At 45.7% G+C, this 24,175-nt stretch overlaps 1 protein-coding gene across 3 annotated transcripts in view; it reads right to left on the bottom strand.

Annotated features, from left to right (window-relative positions):
* The window catches only part of LOC130131317 (radixin-like), a 38,134-nt gene that overhangs the window by 3,574 nt on the left and 10,385 nt on the right, over nt 1–24,175 (bottom strand). For 2 of the 3 annotated variants that reach the window (XM_056300962.1, XM_056300963.1), the window contains exons 3-14: nt 19,287–19,370; nt 14,567–14,662; nt 13,212–13,334; nt 11,345–11,496; nt 10,570–10,653; nt 9,691–9,837; nt 5,021–5,117; nt 4,616–4,779; nt 2,635–2,765; nt 1,859–2,019; nt 1,099–1,191; nt 675–911 (exon numbers count right to left, since the gene is read on the bottom strand). In XM_056300962.1, the coding sequence (XP_056156937.1) occupies nt 675–911; nt 1,099–1,191; nt 1,859–2,019; nt 2,635–2,765; nt 4,616–4,779; nt 5,021–5,117; nt 9,691–9,837; nt 10,570–10,653; nt 11,345–11,496; nt 13,212–13,334; nt 14,567–14,662; nt 19,287–19,370 (1,569 nt within the window). Of the gene's footprint in view, nt 1–674; nt 912–1,098; nt 1,192–1,858; nt 2,020–2,634; nt 2,766–4,615; nt 4,780–5,020; nt 5,118–9,690; nt 9,838–10,569; nt 10,654–11,344; nt 11,497–13,211; nt 13,335–14,566; nt 14,663–19,286; nt 19,371–24,175 lie in introns of those variants that run through there. The other variant, XM_056300965.1, reaches the window with a different exon arrangement.

The raw sequence follows: 24,175 nt of genomic DNA, 5'->3' as shown, positions 1-24,175 counted from the left end.
ACACAGAGACAGAGATAGAGCGAGAGAGATGGTGTGAGAGACGGGGGAGAGAGCGAGAGATGGCGTGAGAGACAGAGAGATTAAGTGTGTGCTCTACTGGCCTAACACCTTCTGAGTCGAAAAAAACTTACTTTTTTTTTTAGTTATCTGATCATCTCAGCAATCACTCCATGAAAGATCTTTAAACATCTCGAAATATTTACTTATATTTTTCTTGCGTTGGGAATTTAGGAAAAATTGACTATACTAAGAAAAGCAGATGACATAATTTAAGATCAGGGCTGCAACTAACAATCATATTCGATTATTCCACTGATGTTTCTTCACATTAATCATTTAGTCTGTTAAATCAAAAAGAATTATGAATGCCCAGCTAAAGTTAAGTGACATCTGAAAGCTGTTTATTAGTCTGACTAAAAGCCGAAAAAACCTCAAGTATTATTTTCTTTACGATATACCAGCAAGTGTTTGGTACTACTACTTGATTAATGGCTCAAGTGATTAATCGACTACCAATATTGTCATTGATTCATTTTCAGTCCATCTGACCAATCGATCAGTCGTAAATCGATTTCCTATCAGACGTGTTTAATGGGAGTTTTCTGCTTCGATCGCACATCTCTTAAAGACAGATGTGGGCTTCCTTATTGGGGGTTGGTGTCCCTCGCCCTCACCTGCAGCTGTTTCTTCACCCTCTCGTTCTTCTGAGCCTCCGTGACGCGCTCCTCCTCACTGCGCAGGTCCAGCTGGCTGACGCCCTCGTTGGAGAGCTCGGCGCTGGCCTCCGCATGGTTCTCGTCCTGCTCATCGTGCTCGCTCTCGGCGTTCCCGCCCGCCGGCACGGGCACCGTCGTCATGGCCACCTTTAGCTCTTCCTTGGTCTTCTCCAAGTCGTCCTGCGCCGACATTGCCTTGGACGGGGAGAGGGAGAGAGATAGAGGTGTGTTTGGTGACATTTTTGAAGTATAGACAGAAAATCTTTAAGTGTCTGTACGTGTGAACATGTCACGGACATCGCCCCACACTAAGGGCGTGAAAACAGCAGTTTAATATAAAAACGGCAAAAGCTAAAAACAACCCTCAAACGGAGCACGTTACCTTGTGCTGCCACTCAATGGCCTCCTCCTCCTTTTTCCTCTTGGCCTCCTCAAGGAGCACAATCTTTGCTGTGAATTCGCCCAATTCAGCAGCCTGAGGTGGGGGTGGGGGGGTAACACACAAACACAAAAAAACCTTGTTGTCACACATCTGACACCACCCGCCACACAATAAGAACCGAGAAGGACTGCACACTTCGGCTGCATGTAAACTGCAGTTTCGTAGTTCCCAAAACTGACATTTCTGTTCACGAAAACTGTAAAATGACCTCAACAACCAAAAGGAGTTAACAAAAAATAAGGTTTTTTTATGCCTGAATTTAATTGTTTTTGAGTCCTTGGATAATTTTTTTTCTCCAATTTTAGTTTTGGTGAAGAGAATGAACCCCTCTGGTTTACCACTCTGATTAGTTTGTTCCTGCGTGCCTGACAGCCCCCCAGCCCCAATTCGAACCAAAGGGGAATTTTGAGTGAGTTATTAATCAAGGTTTCTGATGATCATTTTCCTTCATAGTTTTTGTCACTGAACTTAAGGCCTGTTTTCAGCTGTATCACACATGCACACAGACCCACACACAAAGAATTCATACATACATACATACATACATAACGTGCATGAACACACGTTCAATACCTCCGGCACAATGTCTCAAACGCATGTACAACCACACATGCAGGACCTTGACACTAAACACCCAGTCACAGTAACTCTTTCACCCAATCACTCCAACACACACACACACACACACACACACACACACCAGTTGCTCCTGGTTCTTCATCTGGTCCGCAGCCTGTTTGGCCAGCTCCGACTTGGCCTCCTCCGCCATCTGTCTCTCCATCTCCAACCGCTCTGCCTCCTCCCTCGCACGCTTCCTCTCCTGCTCCAACTCCAAGGCGTGGCGGGTCTGCTCCTCAAGCTCTGCAAACACACGCACGGACACACACACGCGCTTACAATTCAAAAGACAAAACCAATTTCCTCTCTAATGAAAAGCAGCAGTACCAAGGCGCTCGATCACAAGAACATTGAAAAGCTCTTATTGCAGAAGGCAAGACAAGATCAACACAGGTCGGCCAAAAATGTGTTCTTCGGCTTCAGGTAAAGTGCGACCACACCCGTATAAACACTAGCCTGTGCAGATTCTGCATGTGGAGGATTACCATATTTCCTGGACTATAATTCGTTTTTTTTTTACTCTCGTCTGGCCGATCCTGCAATTTATATTCCAAAGCGATTTATACAATGTAAGTGTGTCGAATGAAAACACTGCATTTCAACCACAGCCACTAGATGGCGGTGTTTAATCTTGTGAGTCAATTGAAAATGCTGTACCACCAACAACCAACAGCGCAAATTAGAAGAATTACTTGTGCAAATACCAACTTTTTAAGCTGAACATACAACGGCACGATGACTTGACATGCTTGGCTTTGAGGGCTTCTTTAATTCTGTTATTAGATAGAAAGGAGGGGAAGGGAAGGGGCAGATAAATGACGAACAGACAGGCCGGTTTAGAGGAAGTGCCATCAGTACCTTTTTGGGCCCTGAGCGTCTGTTCCTCGATCTGTCGCAGTCTCTCGATCAGCTCGTCCTTCTCGCGCTCGATCCTCTCCTTCTCCTTCTCTGCGTGCTCTCGCTTCTTCTTCTCGTTCTCCAGCTGAGCCCTGAGAGAGAGTTGGGGGTTTATTGCACTGCATGACCCCCCCCCCACACCCCTTGTGGATTGTGTACCATATTTTACCATCTGAGTCTGTTTCTGTTGTGTTTTTTTGTAAACAAGATAACACCTGACGATTACATCGAAAGCAAATGGATTTAAAATACATTTGACAACAGCGGATGAAGACGACGCCCTAATTAGAGGAAGCAGAAGAAAAAATAAAGTTTGCACTCACATCACAGATAAGACACCACTGGAAAGTGCACAAAACTTAAATCATGTGTGCAAAGTTTTTGATGAATAATTTCTATACTCTAAAGGCCTCAAAAAGGTTTTTAAAAGGGTAAATGTTCCAAGTGCTCCTTTCACCTCCAGAATAGTGTACAAGACGTAAGCCTGTCTCCTAATGGCGCTGCTCTCTCTCTACCAGCTGCCCCTCCTGGCAGCTGTACGGTTTTGAAACCCATCAATGCTGTGTTAACGTTGACATTTCTTAGCACATTTATGAAAATCGGTATTTCATGGGTTGGAAACGGCTCAACACGCCATCTACTGTTTTAAATCAGCCTGCGAGGCCAATGCTGACGTAGGGTCGACCGATTGGGACTTACCTATGTAATGACATTTAACAAAAATTAAATTAAAGAACGTTAATGCCTTCCAATCAGAAGTGGATGACCCAGCACCCCAAGCCCCCCGCCCTTGAACGTGAGTCTGAAACCGCACCCATTTTCAAATATATGCTGATCGAGACTCATCACTCAGAGGAGTTTACTCAGTGACCTTGCACCTTTATTACATTTTCTATTAACCTTTTGAATTTCTCTCAATTCACAGTCATATTATTTCATTTTAAATTTTGGTGCAATGGTTCGGACTTGTGCTTTTGACGGCTGTAGAAGCACCACCGGACAACTGGGTCGGGCTGGGCTCTCGCCGTGGGAGCAGTCAATCTGTCCCCCGCCTTTCTCCGCCACTGGGAAGCCATGGCTCATCTCGCGGGGCCCTCTTCTGTTTGCGTTATTGCAGTGTTGTGGTGGCCGGGGCTGTCTTCACGGGGTGTTGACCGAAGCCGTGACGGAAGGCGGCCAGTGGAGGGGACCAGGTACGGTGGTGTGTTGCGGCGAGCCAGCGACTCGCGCCGGGCCCTTCTCACGGATCTCCCTAGATACTCCTGCCTCGCACATCTGCTCCCCCCAGCCCCTTGCCCACTTTCTAGTATTATTCAAAATCATGCAGTGAGTAGAGTCAGGCTCAGACCTGGAGGAGAAGTTAAGTAAGGTAAGCCATGCTCATGCATACATACATACAAGTGTTCCCATTTGTGTCTACCCCCCCAAAGCATTTCAAGCCCAGAATGTCTCATTTGACAGTGATCTCACTCCACCGAATCACCAAAATAACTGAATCGAGAGTCAAGCGCGGATTTGTGTGTTTGTACATGTGTACAAAGTGCTCGTATGATCTAGTTTTTGATCAAATTCACGTGCTGCATTCTAAAAGTTGAATTTCATTGTTTCAGGTCCTGTTTTTTTATTACTCCAGTCAAACACTGGTACGTCCCTAAAACTGAGAATGCGTTATTTGCATTAGTCTTCTTTCAGCATGAGTATAATAAATAAATAAACCCTAAAGGAATAAACACACACACACACAAAATCATCAACACATTTCCATGCTTTCCAAAACGTTTCCTTGTTCCTTGCTCATGTCATCATTTCTATCACTTCAGCTTCATTTTTGAAAACCTGACTTTTCCAGGATTTCAACGACCAGAGGGACTTCTATTCATGTGTGTGTGTGTGTGTGTGTGTGTGTGTGTGTGTGTGCGCTGGTATGTTTGTTCTCGAGTACCTCTCCATCTGTTTGTGGTGCTTCTCCTCCCGGGCCTGAGCCTTCATCTGCTGCACCTCGATGGTGTCCGGCTTCCTCCTCCTCATGTACAGCTCGTGGTTCCCCATACACAGCGCCAGGATACGCTTGTTGATGCGCAAGCGTGGGGCGTAGAACACAAAGTCCTGCGCGGGGCGGAAAATGGGTTTTCAAATGCGGATGGCACCCACCTTCTTTGCTCATGTTTAAGGGTTGTTTTTTTTTTTTTTTAAGATCCACAGAACTTTTAAGTTGGGTACATTTCTGACCTTTTAAGAAAGAAATAAAACACACTGTATATGTTCCAGTCACATGACAACCATGAGCAAATGGTCATGTGACGGGGTATACATCAGCATATGTGGTATAGTGTGCAGGCATACTTACTGGAGCCTTCTTGTCAATTGGTTTTATGACAAACTTCTTGTCATTGAAGGAGATGTTTCTAATCTCACTCCAGGGAAAACCAATCTTTGGTGTCAATCTGGAAAGGAAGGAGAGGAAGACATTTGACAATCCACAACCTACTGCGACATCGGCATACAGGAAGGAAGTACCACCTTTGGTTAGGCAATGCGCTAATAAATCCAGCCAGCAGGTGGTGCCGCAGGTACCACAACCACCACTGACAGGAAATGATGAGGCTGGGTACTCATCTTCGTTTAACAGTTTGTCAGCACTTTTCAGAAACAAGGTCTAGGAGCCGAGGTCTCAGGCTAAAATGGCCGACACGGGAAAGTTGTGGGTTTGAACGCCAGCATGAGGGGGCCCCCTTTTCATATGCCCAAAATATAGAGATGATTTGGCTGAGTTGGAGAAAACTAGGAAGTGCTCTGTCGAATTTTGTGTCAAACCTGTGTGGTGGGAGTGAGTACTGGTATGAGCCAACGAACTGCATGAAACACACACACACACACACACACACACACACACACACACACACACACACACACACACACACACACACACACACACACACACACACACACACACACACACACAGCTGGTAAGGAGAACCAAAGGTGCGAAATTGAGGGGAGGAAAGAGTTTTCTCAAGGCACAGCAAAATGAAAGGGTGGTGGAGGAGGAGAACAAGGAGGGGGGGTGGGAACAGGAACATGGTGTCAGTAGGAGAGCGAGGTCACCGGTCAAAATGGGGGAGGAGGGAGAGGAAGGGCATGCCGAGCAGGGGGGACGCTGAGAGGAAATACTGTCAGAGAGGCGATTAGATCTGTCCTCTACTCCACCGAGGAAAAAAAATCCTCTCTACGAGGACAAGAAACGACTCCTCTACAACGAATTGACACCCCCCTCCCACACACACACACACACACACACACACTTTTTTTCCCTCTTTCACTTCTAAAATATCCTCAACTTCCTTGTTTTACTTCTTGGACATTGTGTTTTTCTTCAGTTTTACAATGTTGGTTGACCTCAAAGCTTCTACAACAAAGCTGTCTCAATTTTGGAGCATTAACAAAGGTCCCAGTGTCCAAAAAAGAGCTTTTTTTTTTTTTTTTTTTTAGTGGTTTCTTGGTGCAGCAAAATAACCCATTAGAAGGCCTGTGGTATGCGGTATAAACGTCAAAGAAGGCATCAAATGACGTGGGCCAATTACTGCTTTCAGGTGCATCTGGGAAACTGGAGTCAAGCCATGAACAGAGCACCGAGCACATGTACACTGAAGAAGTACCCACCATGACACCCATTGTCAAGAGTGGAGACATCGTTTCCATGACTACAAGTCTTAAGAGCACAGTGGAACGATGCAGTTTTATCTGCCTCCCCTCCAACCCACCCAAAACCCCAACGCCACTCCCCCAGCTTTTCATTGAGCCTGAGGTAGTTATCCAGTCACATTACAGATTCAAACGACTATCTGAATTCAAGTCATAGACATCCTATGGGAGGCGAAACCTCAAGTTCCACCAGTAGAAATGCCCTTCAGTCACCATAGTGAATGTGGCTGTAGCTCACCATGAGATTATAAAATGATTGCTGTACGCTCCTGTAGAAGCCAAAAATCAGTCTTATTTCTATTTCATTTTTAAGAAATTGTGACTTCCGGATGAAATACTACACTACCCACAATCCTAAAGTTCCACCAATCAGAGACATTGCCATTACCATGGCGACGTATGTAAACCACTCCAAAGCTGCACGGTTGGAAGCCAGGGCGTAATGAAGTAACGGGGTGTCCGTCAGCTTATAAACCTGCTCCGCCGTGTTTCATCTGTCAGACATGGTGTGGTTTATTTAGGGAGGAGGGCAACCCTGACAGCGGGATAAGCGGTTCGGATGATGGATAGATGGGAAGACAAACCAGAAAATGTTGGTTGAAGCTACTTCAAAGTGAGGGGAAAGGGGATTCGACGACTTCATAAGCAATACTTCACAGGGTGAGTAGGTAATTTCTTCTTAAAACGTGCTAACTACAGGCGTCCGGGTAGCATGGCGGTCTATTCCGTTGCCTACTGGCGCAGGGCTCACCGGTTTGAGTCCCCATGCTGCCTCTGGCTTGGTCGGGCGTCCCTACGGACACAACTGGCCGTGTCTGTGGGTGGGAAGCCGGATGTGGGTATGTGTCCTGGTCACTGCACTAGCGCCTCCTCTGGTCAGTCGAGGTGCCTGTTTGGGGGGGTGGAGGTGGTGAACTGAGAGGACTAGCGTGATCCTCCCACGAGCTACGTCCCCCTGGTGAAACTCCTCACGGTCAGGTGAAAAGAAGCAGCTGGTGACTCCACAAGTATCGGAGGAGGCATGTGGTAGTCTGCAGCCCTCCATGGATCGGCAGAGGAAGTGGAGCAGCGACCAGGATGGCTCAAAGAGTGGGGTAATTGGCCGGATACAGTTGGGGGGGGAAAAAAAAGAGGGGGGGATAACTACACAGTCTTCCTTCGTCTTCCGTTTTTCGCTCCTAATCAATTGTTATAATGCCATGACTCATCTCATAGCTTGCTTAAAACTTTTTACACATCTAAGGGGAAACCTAACGGGAATATGCTGCTCAAGAGATGTCTTCTTCTCTGCAGGGCGACATTGTTGTTTGGAGCACAATGGAAACGCTTTACTGATTACTAATGTCCATTAAATCAAATGAGAGCGTGAGCCAAACCCATAACCATGATTTATAGATTACATATGCTCGACTTGGAATATTTTCATCGTCACAACTTGATTGCAGATCACATTAATCATAGTCTTCGTCATTGGCCAGTCATGTGCGAGCGTGGAAAAATCGGTGGAAAATTAATCATTTGGGCTCTGTACCGGTAAGGCAGACTGTTTTTATATGCTGGGGCCCCTGGTGGTTTTCAATGAACGGCCTCCTCATCTCCATCTCTCATCCTCGTGTCAAAGGACCTCCCTTCGCCAGACTTTTATTCCCTTGAAAGATATTTCACAACAACAGACGTCCTTGAAATGCTTTTTTATTAAAACATCATAAGCCACCGTCAGCTTAAAGTGGAACCCGAAAGGCCAAACTCGAGTCAAGGCAAAGTGATGCGGTTAAAAGGTGGAAGCTAAAAATAGCTTGCCATTTTATTTTGCTCGTATGAGTGTGTCGTAGGAGTGTATTATGACATTAACCTCGAGAGCAGCGGTAGTTACTAAGTGGTCATTCTGTAGGTCTGATTCAATACATAGGCCATGTCGCCGGTTGAAATGCTGACGTAAACACAACATGTGACCACCAGACGCACAACTACCAGTGGTTCTGTTGTGGCAACTGTCATCCTCTAGTGCACAAGCTGCTGCGGCGGCATGGTGGGCAGGAAGACTGCCCCTTAAGCTAAGGAACAGGTTTCAAAGCCCCACTGTCTGCAAGCGTCTGTTCTACCTAAGTGTCCTTGAGCAGAGCACCGAATGCTCTCCGGCTCCAGGCTCACTGAGCTTTGCCCGCCCCGTGAAGAAGAAGCAAGTTATAAGGGAATTCCCCCCGTGTGGCTCAATAACGTATCCTGTCAGTACTGATTATGAAGCAGATGTTGACTCATTTCTCACAAGCCAAAACTTTCAGTCCAGTTGTGCGTGTGTCCTCATGTTTAAGAATATTGGGTTGTAGTGCAAACACTCCCAGTCACCTCCCTATCTACATTGTATTTGTGTGTGTCAGTCTGGGAGGGAAATGATCCCAATTAAAAATGATGCACATCTACTTAAGCAAAAAAAACGCTGCATCAAGTATCAACCAATACATCAGAACCAATACACCAGAACCAGAGACAAGAACTCTTAAATACAGTTTGCAAGCAAAGGTTTTGATATTACTGAATGATAGTGTAAAACTACCCCTGCTTTCATGATGGCATTCAATTCAAAAGAGCAGGTGTCACATTTTTAAAATGGGGGAAGTCATTTTGGAATGACTCGATCTTTATGAGCAGTAGACACGAGTTATGTGGGAGGCGTTAGTGTGTTGCTGCATGTCAGGAATCAGGAACACTTTCGTCATTTCACATCATGTGCTTAGGTGAAATGAAACGAAATATCATTACCCCCAGCAGTGCACCACAAAGACAAAAACACATATCCAAAAACTACAAGAACACATATATCCAAACTAAGCAAAAAAAAAAAAAAATCACTGTCCAAGAGAACGAAAGCCAGCCAGGGAGACTGTCGGAACTGCCGGTCTGCATGGGCTAGCAGTTAGCTTAGCCTGCCCTGCTTCCGCATCCTGTCAGACCGCCCTCAGTGTTTCCTCTTCGGGCACAACTCCGGGCAGGGGCCGTAGCCCCTGGGCCCACCGGATGCAGCAGACCAGGCTTCCCCAGCAGATCCAGCGGCAGCTCTCCATGCCATCAAACGAAGACACAAACTTAAGATGCAGACATGGACAAAGACACTGCATGGATGGTACTGGGTGAGGCTGCCGCAAACGTTAAGTTAGCTCCGCCATCTTCCCACACCGGTATTGGGTGAGGCTGCTGCAAACTGAGTTCGCGCCGCCATCTCACTCGCTTGTCCTTATATTTACAGATGTTGAGTGAGCTACTCCAACCCACATCTCTGTGCCCTCCATGTTGTGTGTGTGTGTGTGTGTCCCTTACTTGTCCTCGTGCTCATAGATGTTGAGCCCCAGAGCGTCCACTCCCAGCCACAGCTCTGTGCCCTTCTTGTTTTTGATCTCGAAGTAGTTGACCCCGTACATCTCCAGGTCCTGAGCGATCTTCAGGTATTCCATCATGGAGTCCTCCCTGAAGAAGACGACGGAGGAGGAATAGAAAACAGTTAGAAAGGTCCACAGTCTTGTTTGGAGACAACACCACAAGTTAGAACTAAGCCAGTATATGAAGCATTTATTCACGAGCCCCTTTTCATCCATTATGGAGAGGAAAACCTTGGTTCATCAAGTCTGCACATAAAATACAGAGGACCAACTCGGTAGAAGTTAGATCCTTGTGACAACCAAGGCTGTGATTAACTATGTTGACACAGTCAAGCAACTTTTTTTAAACTTTGTGTCGCTCTCATTGTAAATGCAGGAGGCAGTCTGCGCCCTCTTAACTGGTGCCTCTCATATTTTAAACACAAGCAAGTGTTGGGCAGCATAAGTATGCCTTTAAGAGATCATTTCAGCTATTTTGGCCAATCTTGAAATTATGACCGTTAGTCACAAATATCAACCCAGATGATTTTAGGAAGTGAAAATTCAACATGAAACAAACATTTCGGGATTCTCAAAACGCTGGAACTCTTAAAATAACAAACGACAACTGCGAGGTATGATTACACCAAAGTGATTGTAGAGTTTACGGCGACAGGATGATAATGATACGCAACGCATCTTTGTGATGTGACACGTCCCTGGCGAGCACAGACTTGCACGCTCTTGCAGACGCACATATTTTTTTGCTTTCCTCACCGGCTGACTGGATGTGTTCGATAAAAAACAAAAAACAAAAATAGAGGTTTTAGGACACACCCACCTGAGCATTCCCCTGTGCTCCTCATGCCAAGTCTGTATCCTGTCCTCCCACTGCTCCTTGGTCAGCTTGTGCTGCTCCAGGACTCTGCACAATGTGCAAAATGCCACAAAACCACACAGACACACATGCACAAAACGACTTAACTCGAAAGAATTTAGAAAATCTTTTAGCACAAGAAATGTTTTCCTATGGAGGAAATCAGAACATTCCAGAAAGGGACAAGAAACATTTTGTCTCACACAAACACACACACAAAACAGTTGGCGGTGTGCGATTGTATTTGAGAGAGTGTTTGTTTTTGTGCGCGTGTGTGTATGTGCACACGTGCTTGTGTGTTATCTGAAGTTGCACAGTAGGCAGCTGTTGGTCCCAGAGTAAGAAGAGAGTACAGATTCTTCATGTTGGGTAAAAAAGAAAAAAATGCAACTAACGTGTGAACACGCTAATGTTACAATTCACAATAAAACTTTTCATTTCATTTGAAATAAGGTATGACTAAATAACAAACGAACAATTTGTTCGAGAAGGATTTCCATGCAGCTTGCCTGCTGTGTTTGCAGTTTGACTGCACACAGGAAATAAGCTCGCTCGGTGTGATGCCTAACCGACTGACATGTACTTACCTCTAGGAAGCCTCTGACACCACAAAACAACCACACGGTTTGTACCTTACCTGAATGTGACCCTCTGTATGTGTGTGCGTGCATGAATGCATGTGTATGCGTGTGTGTGTGTGTGTGTGTGTGTGTGCGTGCATGCATGCATGCATGTGTACCTCTGTGGCAGCAGTCTGTCATGAGTGAGGTATCCTGGCTTGTGGATGTCTTTGCTATAGTCGGCGTACTTGGCCTGGACGGAGTAGGAGGCGAGCAGCACTGCTGTCTCGGGAGGACAGTAGTTCTCATCATTCAGGATGGCCTCTTTTACCTGGGGGGGGGGGGGGGACCACAGGAATGGTGTCAATTTATTTAAAAGATCCAGTTCAATTAAAATTACGCTTTGCAAACTCGTACGTTTAAGAGTGGGGTTTGTGAAAATGACTAAAGCTCCTTGGGAAACTCTCCTCCTGGCTGCCAACATTTTATTGTGGATCCCCCCCCCCTTTTCTCTCCAGTTGTACTTGGCCAATTACCCCACTCTTCTGAGCTGTCCCGGTCACTGCTCCAGCCCCTCTGCCGATCCGGGGAGGGCTGCAGACTACCACGTGTCTCCTCTGATACATGTGGAGTTGCCAGTCGCTTCTTTTCACCTGACAGTGAGGAGTTTCGCCAGGGGGACATAGCATGTGGGAGGATAACGCTATTACCCCCAGTTCCCCCTCCCCCCTGAACAGGTGCCCCGACCGACCAGAGGAGGCGCTAGCGCAGCAACCAGGACATGCACCCACATCAGGCTTCCCGCCCACAGACACGGCCAATTGTGTCTGTAGAGACGCCTGACCAAGCCGGAGGTAACACAGAGATTCGAACTGGCGATCCCTGTGTTGGTAGGCAATGGAATAGACCACTACTCTACTCGGACGCCCCCTGGCTGTCAACACTGATTTACAGTTTCAGAAAACCAACCTGCTTCCAGTAATAAACGACATCATCTCATACCCTGACGTGATTGGACAACCAGTGAAATATCATCGTTGTCAGCTGGTCTGTTTCCAAATTAGTTGCCTGGTAACATCACACAAGTTAGCAAGCAAGCTAGCTATCAGTAAAGAGCCTTGAGAAACGAGGCACTGTGTCCAGAATCCTGGGGAGCAATAAACAGAGATTCTGGAAACTACTGAACCATCATTCCGCAGATTCTTCTCTTCCCATCACACGGCATTTGACAGTGAAAAGAGTGCACCAGCAGAGCGGAGAAGAGGCGAAGCATTGAATTGTGGCACTTTTAGCATAAAGTAGTGTGCATGCATCGTACACCACATTTTCAATTGCACCGCGGGAATTTTAAAGGGCATTGATAATAATAATTTCATTTATATAGAACTTTTCTAAAACAATGCCACAATGTGCTTCACAAAGTAAGTAGTGAATAAATTTCACAGTTGAAATTCAGACACTCAAAATGGAGGAGAGTTGATCAAGTGCACCGTGTAACAAATAAGGGGGGATTTCAGACACAGCATGGGCGGCGATCCCACAGCCCTTCTGAGAAAAGCTAAAACAGCCATGACAAATCGAAGACCTCTAACATTAATATACCACAATAAAAACATGTCTGATGATCTTAAAATCACTGTACAGGATCTTTAAGATAAAAAAAAAAGGATATTGAATTATTTCTCTTTGAAAAGAAACAAAAGTAAAACTTAAAAAAAAACGTGTTGTGTTGACACAACAGCACTGCAGTCACCATGGCAACTCAGTTTCATCTTTAACGGATGAATACCACTGCAGTTATCAGAATCACTAAAGGTTTCAATTCATTAAACTAAAACAAAACTAAGAAATTAAAAACAGTAAATTCCGGTTGAGGAAGGGTAGCTGACAGCTTCTCTCATGCAACGTATTTTTTTCTAACCCACAGGGCTTTCCTGCCAAGCCCAAAGCAGCCGTAACCCTGACAATATTTCATGATCACAAAAGCCTCTTCCTTAGTGAGATGATGTCACTGGCGTGTGCCAGGACAGCAATCAGTCAAGTCACCTGCAGGAAGAATAGTCTCTGGGTGATCTCCTGGATGAGCTCCTCCGAGACGTCCTCGGGGAAGAACTTGGCCCGGAACTTGAACTGGAATGGGTTCTCCTTCTTCACATCCTGCTGGGTCACCTGGAAAGAAAGGAAAAAAAATTGTTCAGATGATCAATCAACCAATTGGGAACCTCATCATAGCCACATCCTCACTGGCACTCCAGGCAGAGGGTTGGGTGGGGGGTTCGGGGGCAGATGACAATGGACCATGTGACTTTTGGATCTTGCGTCAGTGAGAATCATGAGAACATGGGATGGTATATTTTCAACCCCACAATAAAACAGCCTCATCTTTTACGGGAATCAATAGCACACATTCACAGTACCCTGTGACTCATTATTAATTAGTTCCTTGCATGTCAAAAAAAAAAAAAAAAACATGCAAACAGTTCTGAAAGTTTAATGTGTCTAGCCCTCCAACCATGTGGTGTCTTGCTCATCTTTGAATGAGTAGATTGGAGACAGATTATGGGGAAAAAAAAACAAACAATGCAACCCTGTTAAACACATCCTGGCAGGGTTAGGGGTCCACAACCTCAAATTAAAACAATCAATCAAGCCCAACCTAAAACAAAGAAGTCACAAAAAATTGAGAAGAAAGACCCAAGGAAACCAAAGCCCGAGTAGAGTAGAGTGAATCTGGTCTAATCCTCAATCGAGTTATCTCTGACCTAATTATCCATCACAATAGATCCTTTCATTATCTATTGACATGTCATCACAGGCTGGGCTGGTACACACACACACACACACCAACCTACACATGCGTGCGCACACACATACATACACACACACACACACACACATAAACACGCACAATATTTTCCACCGGGGTCCCACTTGTTAAAAGAAATCCTGTCGTAGATCACCCTGACAGCCCTGCACTATGCTGGAGGGCCTCCAGAAAAAACACACACACTTGTATGCAAGCATGCACACAATACAAGTATGCGTGCACATAAGCACACCAATTTTACAGTACTTCAGTGGGAGGGGAATTTTCTGTCACATTCTCTCCCTCTGTTTCTCTCTCTCACACACACACACACACACACACACACACACATCTTTAGAGGGGTATAGAGCTGGAGGGTGTGTTGGGCGGCCATGTGAGAGGAAGCCTGTGAGAAAAGAGCAGATCTGAGGCTTCAGACCACAGCACAGCTTCCCACGACACCCCACACTGATCACTGGCAGCTACAGACTCGAGCGCCGCGGAGACGCAGGGGGAGGGAGAGATAAGAAGAGAGACAGACAGAGAGGAACAGAGGGAGATGAAGACTTTAAAAAGGGCATGAAGGGGTGCTGACCTTCTTGTTGAGTTTGAGCCAGGTGGAGTAGCCTTTACTGTCCGTGTACTGCAGGCCAAAGAACCAGACCTCCCGCAGGCCCACCGTCTTCACCACCTATGGACAAACCAGCGATTGAAGTTGAAGTCGGACGGAAATTGCAACACTGATATTTTCCAACATCACATTGTTTTACTCGTCACATATTTCAGACCGTCTCTTTCTACTCAAGAAATAAAAACTACAAAAATGTCGAATTCAAAAATTTTTTTATTTGTCCCTGTTAAAAAGAGCTCCACCTTGTTCCGTTTCTCTGGTCACATCTTTGTTCTGGTACTCATCATATCATCACATACTCTCACTTACGCACAGCCAGTCTGATCAAATCATTAAAATGATGAAACTCCGCCCACCCTCACTGACAACCTTAGCTCGTAATGGTCACTCAGTGGTCAGCTCATGAATATTAATGAGGACCAGGCCCCTTCCTTACAGCTGCTGAGGCAATGAGAGCAGTTACGGATAAAGGTATGAAAATTCAACACTAGTGTAGTCATTCACAAATAAAAAAACTGCTGCTGAATGTTTTATTATGACACAAGGTTTTTAGACACGGAAAGTTAAACCCGATTACTGATTTTGGTCTGACTTCAAACCCACAACCTGAACTATGAAGCTCTCTTACCCTGAAGATATAAAACTATCAGCTAAATGATGCAGAAATTAGAATGATATTACAACAAGGAGAGGTACTTCATGGTGAAATCAGCTGACATTGCAACTCCTACACAAAAATTACGTGTTTGGAGGGGCTGCTTGATTGCAGTGATGTGAAAGTGTGTTACTGAGCAGGTCTATCCAGTGATTAATTGGGTAAAACAGACAAACCACCTCTCACATGATGGGTAAGAAGTGGTTTGAAAATGCATCATCCATCCATCCATTATCCGAGCCGCTTATCCTACTCAGGGTCGCGGGGATACTGGAGCCTATCCCAGCAGTCATTGGGCGGCAGGCGGGGAGACACCCTGGACAGGCCGCCAGGCCATCACAGGGTGCCCCCACCACCACACACACACACACACACACACCTAGGGACAATTTCGTATGGCCGATTGACCTGACCTACATGTCTTTGGACTGTGGGAGGAAACCGGAGCACCCGGAGGAAACCCACACACACACGGGGAGAACACAAAAACTCCACACAGAGGATGACCCCCAAGGTTGGACAACCCTGAGGTTCAAACCCAGGACCTTCCAGCTGTGAGGCGACCATGCTAACCACTGTGCCACCGTGCCGCTGCAAAGGCATCAATGATTTGCAAAACCAAATGGGAAAAAAAAAAGAGCTTCATTTGTTCACATTTGTTTGGTCCTTTCAAGCCTTCTAAATGAGTTGCACATGTCACGTTTACGATCGCAGATGCTCTCAAACTGTACCCAAAACCTGTTTCGTCCAAAAAGTACATCAAAATTCACACGGGACCGAGCATCTCTCTGTAAGAACATAGATGATGTGCAGGTTTAAACGCAGCCAGAGTTAAAAGCTTGATTTGCTTTGCATTTGACTGGAAGCCTCTGTCAGTAGATCCTCAGCCAGTCTGGAGCCCGGTCTGAGATGCACTGTGGTTTGATGCTTTTTTTTTTTTTGAGATATTTTATTGATCCCGTACGGAAATTACACTCTGCATTTAACCCATCCTAGCTGTGTGGCTAGGAGCAGTGGGCAGCACCCGGGGACCGACTCCAGTTCGTGTTGCCATGCCTCGGTCAGGGGCACAGACATTAGTATGAACCCTAACATGCATGTCTTTTTGATGGTCGGGGAAACCGGAGAACCCGGAGAAAACCCACCGCAGACACGGGGGAGAACATGCAAACTCCACACAGAGGACGACCTGAGATGACCCCCCCCCACAAGGTGGGACAACCCCGGGGTTCGAACCCAGGACCTTCTTGCTGTGAGGCGACAGCACTAACCATGTGGAAAAACCTGGTGCAGAAAGTAAAAACCCTAACCGTGTCTTTACTCCATCCATGTATTAAACCAGCTGATTTGGGAAACTAGTTGGTGCAATCTGATGGTTTAGTACATGGGTGGAGTAAAGACACGGTTAGGGTTTTTACTTTCCAGACCGTGTTTTTCCACCTCTACTAACCACTGGGCCACCGTGCTGCCCAATTACGTAATGGGCCTCTAAGTGTCCTATTAAATTTTTACAGGCAGATTAATTAGCTGTTGCCACGGCTCTTTAAACTAACTTCCTGTTGTGCCTGGGCAGATGACAGGTACAGTATGGTCATAGCTCATCTGCATAACGGCGTGTTCGAGTGTGCGAATGATATGGTTAAGTGAGGCTGACAGCTGGAGAGGACTGAGATGTTTGCCGATTACAGACGCCTCATATGCTGCAGCAATAACTCAGAAGGCAACTGACAAACTGACGCTTGAGAAAAACACAACACCAGCTTCCTGCTGAACGCGTGGTGACTCAAAACACAGACGCATGACTCACCGAGGAATATTTTCATTGACCAGTCAGACTAAACGGCATTCGCAAATAACTTGGAGGTTTCAACCGAAAAGCGAAGTATGTCGGGTGAACCACACTTGTAACGTTCAAATACTATCAGATTGCCACTGGGAGAATAACACAGACTTCAAATACTGTTCAGTAGTTCTGTACACTCTCTGGCACGGACTGTAATGTCCCATTATGCAACCCCCACTTATCTGATGCTCTGGTATGAAGATTAAGGTTAAAGAAAAATTCAAACAGCATACCACGGATGTCACAGGCAGTGTGTGTGTGTGTTGTAGGGGTTGACCGATTATCAGCCCAGCTGATTCCGATATTCAGCTTTTCTTTTTTAAGATTTTTTTTTGTGGCATTTCCTGCCTTTTTTTATTTTAGATAGCAATAGTTGAGAGAGACAGGAAAGGCAGGGGAGGGAGAGGGGATGACATGCAGTGAAAGGCTCAGGCTGGATTCGAACCCGGGCCACTGTGGTAAGGACTCGGCCTTATGTGGTACGCATTTTATTCAGCATTTTTATGATTATGCTTTGGCTCTGAAGCAGCCTCCTCTCTCTTTCTGTAGTCACCACTCTGTGGTCTCAAGCAATGTCCCGCCCACAGCACCGTCTGACTGGTTACACATCACGAGTAATAGCCTATCAACACTGAAGGCTACTGTGCCACACAGACGGGCACAGAGGAACGGTTTTGCAGACTGGAGAAGCTCTGGCGAGCAAGCGGAGCTGTGTTTTGAAGTTAAGGCAGCAGATACTGCCGAAGTTGCAATAAACATCCCAATCCTCTATGCCGGACTGTGGCAAAAACACCACAGTCTTATGATCTATTTCTATGATAACAAACATGCCCAGCTTCCCAGTTACACCACTGAAAATGCCCGAATAATGGGCAGCACGGTGGCCCAGTGGTTAGCACTTTTGCCTCACAGCAAGAAGGTCCCTGGGTTCGAGCCCCAGGCTGTCCCCAGGTCCTGCGTGGAGTTTGCATGTTCTCCCTGTGTCTGTGTGGGTTTCCTTCGGGTGCTCGGGTTTCCTCCCACCATCAAAAAAGACATGCATGTTAGGGTTAATACTCCTGTCTGTGCCCCTGAGCAAAGCAATGAAATGTAGAACTGGACACATACCCACATCCGGCTTCCCACCCGTAGACATGGCCAACTGCATCTGTAGAGACGCCCGAAGATTTTCATTTTTACTGCAAATGTATATTGGTTATCGATCTCCTTGATTACTTATAATTGGTATTGCCCCTGAAAAAAACATACTGGTCGACCCCTAGTGTGTTGTGCTGTCACCATTGTTACACTGACACCAGTTTATACTCGAATTTATACAGAGGAAATTACGTTTTTGTTAAGTTTGTGTGCCATGTTAATCCCCTTCAAAACAAAAAACAAAACCCCCTTAACTAATGATGGATCCATCTTAACCTAGACCTACATCATGGTCACGACCTTTTGTCCCTTTATCACTTCAATGTCTGTCCACAAACCACCTCTCAGGGCCTCGATAGGCATTACGCGATTAAAACTAGGAATTTTACTCCAGTTCCATGTGACTTATCAATCGACATCGGAAACGCATTGAGCGAAAGGTTTGGGATCTGCGAAACAAGATCTGAACATGACTGTGTGGCTGCTGGCATCATGGTTGAAATCCTATACAGTGTGGAATCAATCCATCCCTACTGTGCATACAAGCAGGGTAAGAGGGAGAGAAGGAAAAAAAGTAGCTCTAGATTTGAGTTAATACAGCCAGAGGGCACACAGAACGGCTATTTTCATTTTAAGTGTGAACGCACCACATGTTGTGATCTCTCAGTGTGATCCCTTAGAATCAGTTTTCGCAAACTCGGTTAAAATGACAAGTTTATCCACAGGGTGTGTCTTGATGGCAGCCGATGAGCTGAGTCAAGCTGCATGTTGGCTTACTGTTTATGAGGAGAGAAGAAAGAAAAACAGCGGCTGGAAAAGGGCCTGGAGTCAGAAAACAGGCAAGAGTGGTCTCCGAGACAAGAAAGAATTCACCTCATTCAGCTTAAACTTGGGACGACGGAGAACCTGAGGTGTCTATAACACCACCCTGTCATACAGGACGAAAGATCTGAACCAAGGGTTTTCCTGGATCACTGAATACCTTAGACAAGAGTTTGCTTTGCACAGAATAAATGCACCTTGTGACGAAAATAGCTTTTCATGCTTACCTGGTCGAACAGCTGTTTGCCTGTGGTATTGGGCTGGATGGCAAACTCCAACTCCGCATCCATGGTGGTCACACGCACATTGATCTAAGCCACAAACAAGAAAAAAAATATGGCTATGTTAGCAGAGTTACACATTTACATGCTTGACTGTTCTTAGTCCCGCTAGACACATACACCCTTCCTGCACATCCATTTCATCAGAGTGCACGCACTGCAGCTAGTAATAGGTTTGGGGCCAAATGCCTTGCTCAAGGATACATTGGCCACTGATGATAGAACAAGAGACAACTAGAAAACATTCCCTCTTCTCTACCACCGACTGAGCCAACCACCTACTGGTCCTCCATCACCTGCCACCGCGACATTGATTTAATTATTTATTGACAGAAATCTATCTGAAATTTGCAGTATTGATTCCCATCTTTATCAATCTGAAGTATGATCTCTATGCCCGCCAACGTATAAAAAAATGTAAAAAAATTTTTTAAAAAGAGCCCGCATAAATAATACTATGCACTTGTACAGAAAGAGGTTATACTTCACCATCGTAATCTTCATCATCATCCTTGTCCCCCTTGGGTTAAGCCGTTTCTAACAGTTTAAACAAAATTGCTTTTCAACAATGGAGCACCCCTGGCAGTGAGGCTAGTTTGTATATTAACAACAACCTTACTTGATTAATTCGTACATACTGCATGCAGTAAATGCAGAATGATATGCACAGTGTTGATTAACCCTTTGCTCTTATCTAATCTGTCTGCTACCAGGGACTGAATAAGCCAGAGTCTGTTGTAGGAGACGGCATGCTGCCTTTGTGTACCCAACAAACTAATCCAAAGCCTCAACTCAACAGACAGCAATGATCTGCGCTGCCAACTGATCCTTCCTCCACAGTGAAACCAAAACCTATTGGAAGTGGGTGCTTGTTCTGCAGAGAGCTGGTTGGACAGCTCTCTGAAGCTCGTGTGTCCCCCTGTGTGAATTTCCCCTTCATTTCAAGCCAGGTTTAGTATAACCATCGTGCACCACCAGGGCCTTCACTCTTCCCCCGGGCAACTTTGCCTTCTTAAGAATGCCTGTCGGGGCGAGAGAGCGCTTCCTTTTAATACTGGCCTCCTACCCAGTGGTGTTGGCGATATGGGCGGGGCTTGGGGGTCCAGGCCCGTCCAATAAGGTCACTGTACCCCCTCAGCTGAATTCTCTCCCTGACAAAAAAATAAAACTGCAATGCTTTTACAGATATAAGTACAACTAAATCATACAATATGGTACTGGAAGATGCAACACAGTAATGCAAAATAAAGCACAAACAGCAATAGTTCGCAATTAGGAAACAATTTCTTACTAAAAAACAACAACCCCCACCAAGCTAATTAAAAACTACCATATCCACATTGTATGACCAGCCAAATCAATTATAATACAAGGTGAACTTCTGCCGCCATGTGCGAAAACCTATTCTCTACATTAAAGAACATTTTAACCAATCGAAAACCTATTCTCTACGTTAAAGAACATTTTAACCAATCGAAAACCTATTCTCTACATTAAAGAACATTTCCACCAATCACAGACGTGCCACGTTGCACAACAGCAAGAGTCAGCCTGTGAAGCTAGCTTTTAAGCATGATCTCACTCGAAAACTGCGAAACAAATGGAAAGAAATTGTATTGAGGACATCCTGCACTCAGTCGGCGACTCCAGCTGTTCTAGCGGTGAGTTCATAAATCCACTTGTGCACCTTGGGGAAACGTCTCTCCTGCTTTGTACACTGTGCAATTTAAGAGTGGTATTGTCTGCACTTTAGTAATTGTGGCTACGTTTCAGGAAGAGTGTCCATATGGTTATATAATTATGCAAACCGGTTCTTGATGTGGCCTAAAGGATGTTGTTTATCCTTTAATTTGTTGTGTAACCTGTGAAAGTTGGTGCCCCAGTGTATAGGTTTATTCATTATGTAGTACTGTATTAAATGCAAAATATTTAATGTATTTCCCCCTGTGCATCTTAGTTTATAACTTCTGGTTTTGTAGATGTAGTGCGTTGCACCTGTGTACATATGTGACAGTAAGTATGTCCGCCTCTGTCGGTTTCTTTCATGAAACATGATAATGTTCATTATACACTTAATAAAAGGTGTGAGGAACAAAATGCCCCCCTGTCAAAGTTGATTGCCCGTCTGTTCCTTATGCTCTGGTGCCGACCCTGATACCCAGTCCTCTACTGGGGCGGGCCCAAGGCTCGGACTCAGCCATTGGCTGTGGCCCGTTTGAGTGGCGCTGGCAGCTAGCAGAGCATACAGCTGACGGAAAAGAACAGGGGCTGACCCTCCAAGGCATTCGGCATCCTTCCTCACACAGCCTCGCACATAACTAGGCTGTATTGCTGTCTAAAGTGGTGGTTTAACAATATTCGAAAATTGGGGGGGGGGGGTGAGAGAGAGCGAGAGAGAGAGAGAGAGAGAGAGAGAGAGAGAGAGAGAGAGAGAGAAAACAGGAATTGAGAGCCGACTCAGGTATGCTGCCATTGGGATAAGGTTACAGAATTCACTGTAGGATAGATGGGTTGCCTACGGGAGAGGGAGACAACAGCTGAGAGAGCAAGCGAGTGAGTCAAGCACATGGGGCAAACTCCCCGCCTCTCTCGGCAGCTACCCACAAATCCCTGGGAGCCCATCATTTGCATCTTTTCACCTCTCAACAGCACAAACTCTCCTTTCCCTTCATCTATCGCTCTCTTTCTCAATACTTTGTGATGAATAAGCCATAAATCTTGTGCTTTTACGGCACATAGTTGGACTCCCTCCCGCCACATGGAGCTTTGGCCACAGTGCATCTGCCCCGGTCCGTCTGTCATTAATTACCCATGAAACACTACAGCACTTTCTCCGATTCACAGCCATCTCCGCAGGTCTCCCGTTGAAGCCCCCACATTCTCAAGAGGATGAGGAGGCGAGGCAGACTAATGTTTGATAAATCGTGTCATTTCAGAGGGGCTAAACTTAAAGCTGCACTCCTGGAGGTTGTAATTTTTGTTGAACTTTACTCACACCCAATAATACTGGTAATCTGTGTTGGTGTTTGACCACTATAAATACAAGATGCCCATTCAAAATGAAACAACAGTTGGGGCATGCGGGTAGCGTAGCAATATATTCTGTTGCCTACCAACACGGGGCTCGCCGGTTCGAATCCCTGTGTTACCTCCAGCTTGGTCGGGCGTCCCTACAAGACACAACTGGCTGTGTCTGCGGGTGGGAAGCCGGATGTGGGTATGTGTCCTGGTTGCTGCACTAGCGCCTCCCCTGGTCGGTTGGGCGCCTGTTTGGGGGGGGGCCGGGGGGAATAGTGTGATCCTCCCATGCACTACATCCGCCTGGTGAAACTCCTCACTGTCAGGTGAAAAGAAGCGGCTGGTGACTCCACATGTATTGGAGGAGACGTGGTAGTCTGCACTTCTCCCCGGATCGGCAGAAGAGGTGGAGCAGCAACCAGGACAGCTCAGAAGAGTGGGATAATTGGCCAAGAACAATTGGGGGGGGGGGGGGGATAAAAATTAAACAGTCATAATGCAACTGTGTCTGCACCCTCCCCATCACCACACAAGAAAACATGGTTGAGCCTGTGTTCTAGCCACTGATGTTGTAGTATTTCTTGGTGAAGGTCTACTTCCAAGTTTTTTCTGCCACATTTACATGTTAGACAACAGATTTACGTCTTCAAACTCACCACCACCTACCTCTTTCTTCTGCATTTGGCTGCCATGGTGGAAATATAAAACGCTATGCTTCATACCATTTTTCCCCGGGACATTTCTATCCTAACAGTAACCATTAAAATGAGTGACTACAACAGCACTGATAATATGAATAGTCATTGATCAATATGGGCAATGGCAGGAAGTATAAAAAGGACATTTGCTTGCATGTAGACCTTCAGGATTATAGCTGTAATTATTTACAAACTCACAAGTACAACCTTTAACACATTTCCACAGCGCCTCCATATAAACATTCCATTTTTGGTTGACTAGACGAGCCCACTTTCCCTTTACTCAATTGAATCAGCTCCTGCGTTGGAAACAATACTTTAGTGCTCTCTAAGACAAATATCTCCCTGGCAGTGGTCATTGCCAACGCGTCTTCCAACAGGGATTCCATGTGGAGGAGCGCTTTATTTTTAGTCCAGCACAGGACTAAGGCTTAATCCATGTCTGGGAAACTAGCCGTCAGTGGGACTCCAACTCAAGTCACAGTCAAAGCACTGTGTAAGACGGGTTATGTATCCTATTAAAAAGGTAGAATTCTTTCAAAGTGTCTACATTGACAGACAAATGGAAACATCTCTATTCTCTTGATATTCTTTCATGACTTTTCCTCCCACCATTTTTGGTGTACTGCAGGTAATGGGTCACTTCGACCGTTAAGCTGTTATTTCAGTTTTTCAGACCACAGAACGACCACGGCCAATGTTTGTGGAATGGTGCTAGAGTGGCGAAAATGATCTCTGCTGGTAAGGTCACCTTGAGTACTTCCTATTTTGGAGCACCAATGACAACGCCACCTGCTGACATTAGCTCCTTGTTACCACATAGCTGTGTCAACATCAGTTCAATGAGGAAACTGAGCATACAGTTAGCATGTAGAATCTGAGCTAACGCCACTGCGGCTGTCAAGTCATGAGGCCTTCTAGGGGTAGTCTCCAGGTCAGGAACAGAGGTTAAGCTGGGGGTATTTTACCTCAGCCAAACATACACCATGTAGAGGGAAAGGCTACATGTTCTCTGTAATGATACAGTCCAGTAAATGACTGCAATACAAATGTCAAGAAAAACTTTACAGATTCACACCATAATTCAAAATATTCTTGGGGGCGTCTGGGTGGCATGGC

This window comes from Lampris incognitus, chromosome 21 (genome assembly GCF_029633865.1).
Source record: "Lampris incognitus isolate fLamInc1 chromosome 21, fLamInc1.hap2, whole genome shotgun sequence".
Lineage (NCBI taxonomy): Eukaryota > Metazoa > Chordata > Actinopteri > Lampriformes > Lampridae > Lampris > Lampris incognitus.
The sequence above is the reverse complement of the archived record's forward strand: the minus strand, read 5'-3'. Positions and strand labels throughout refer to the sequence as shown.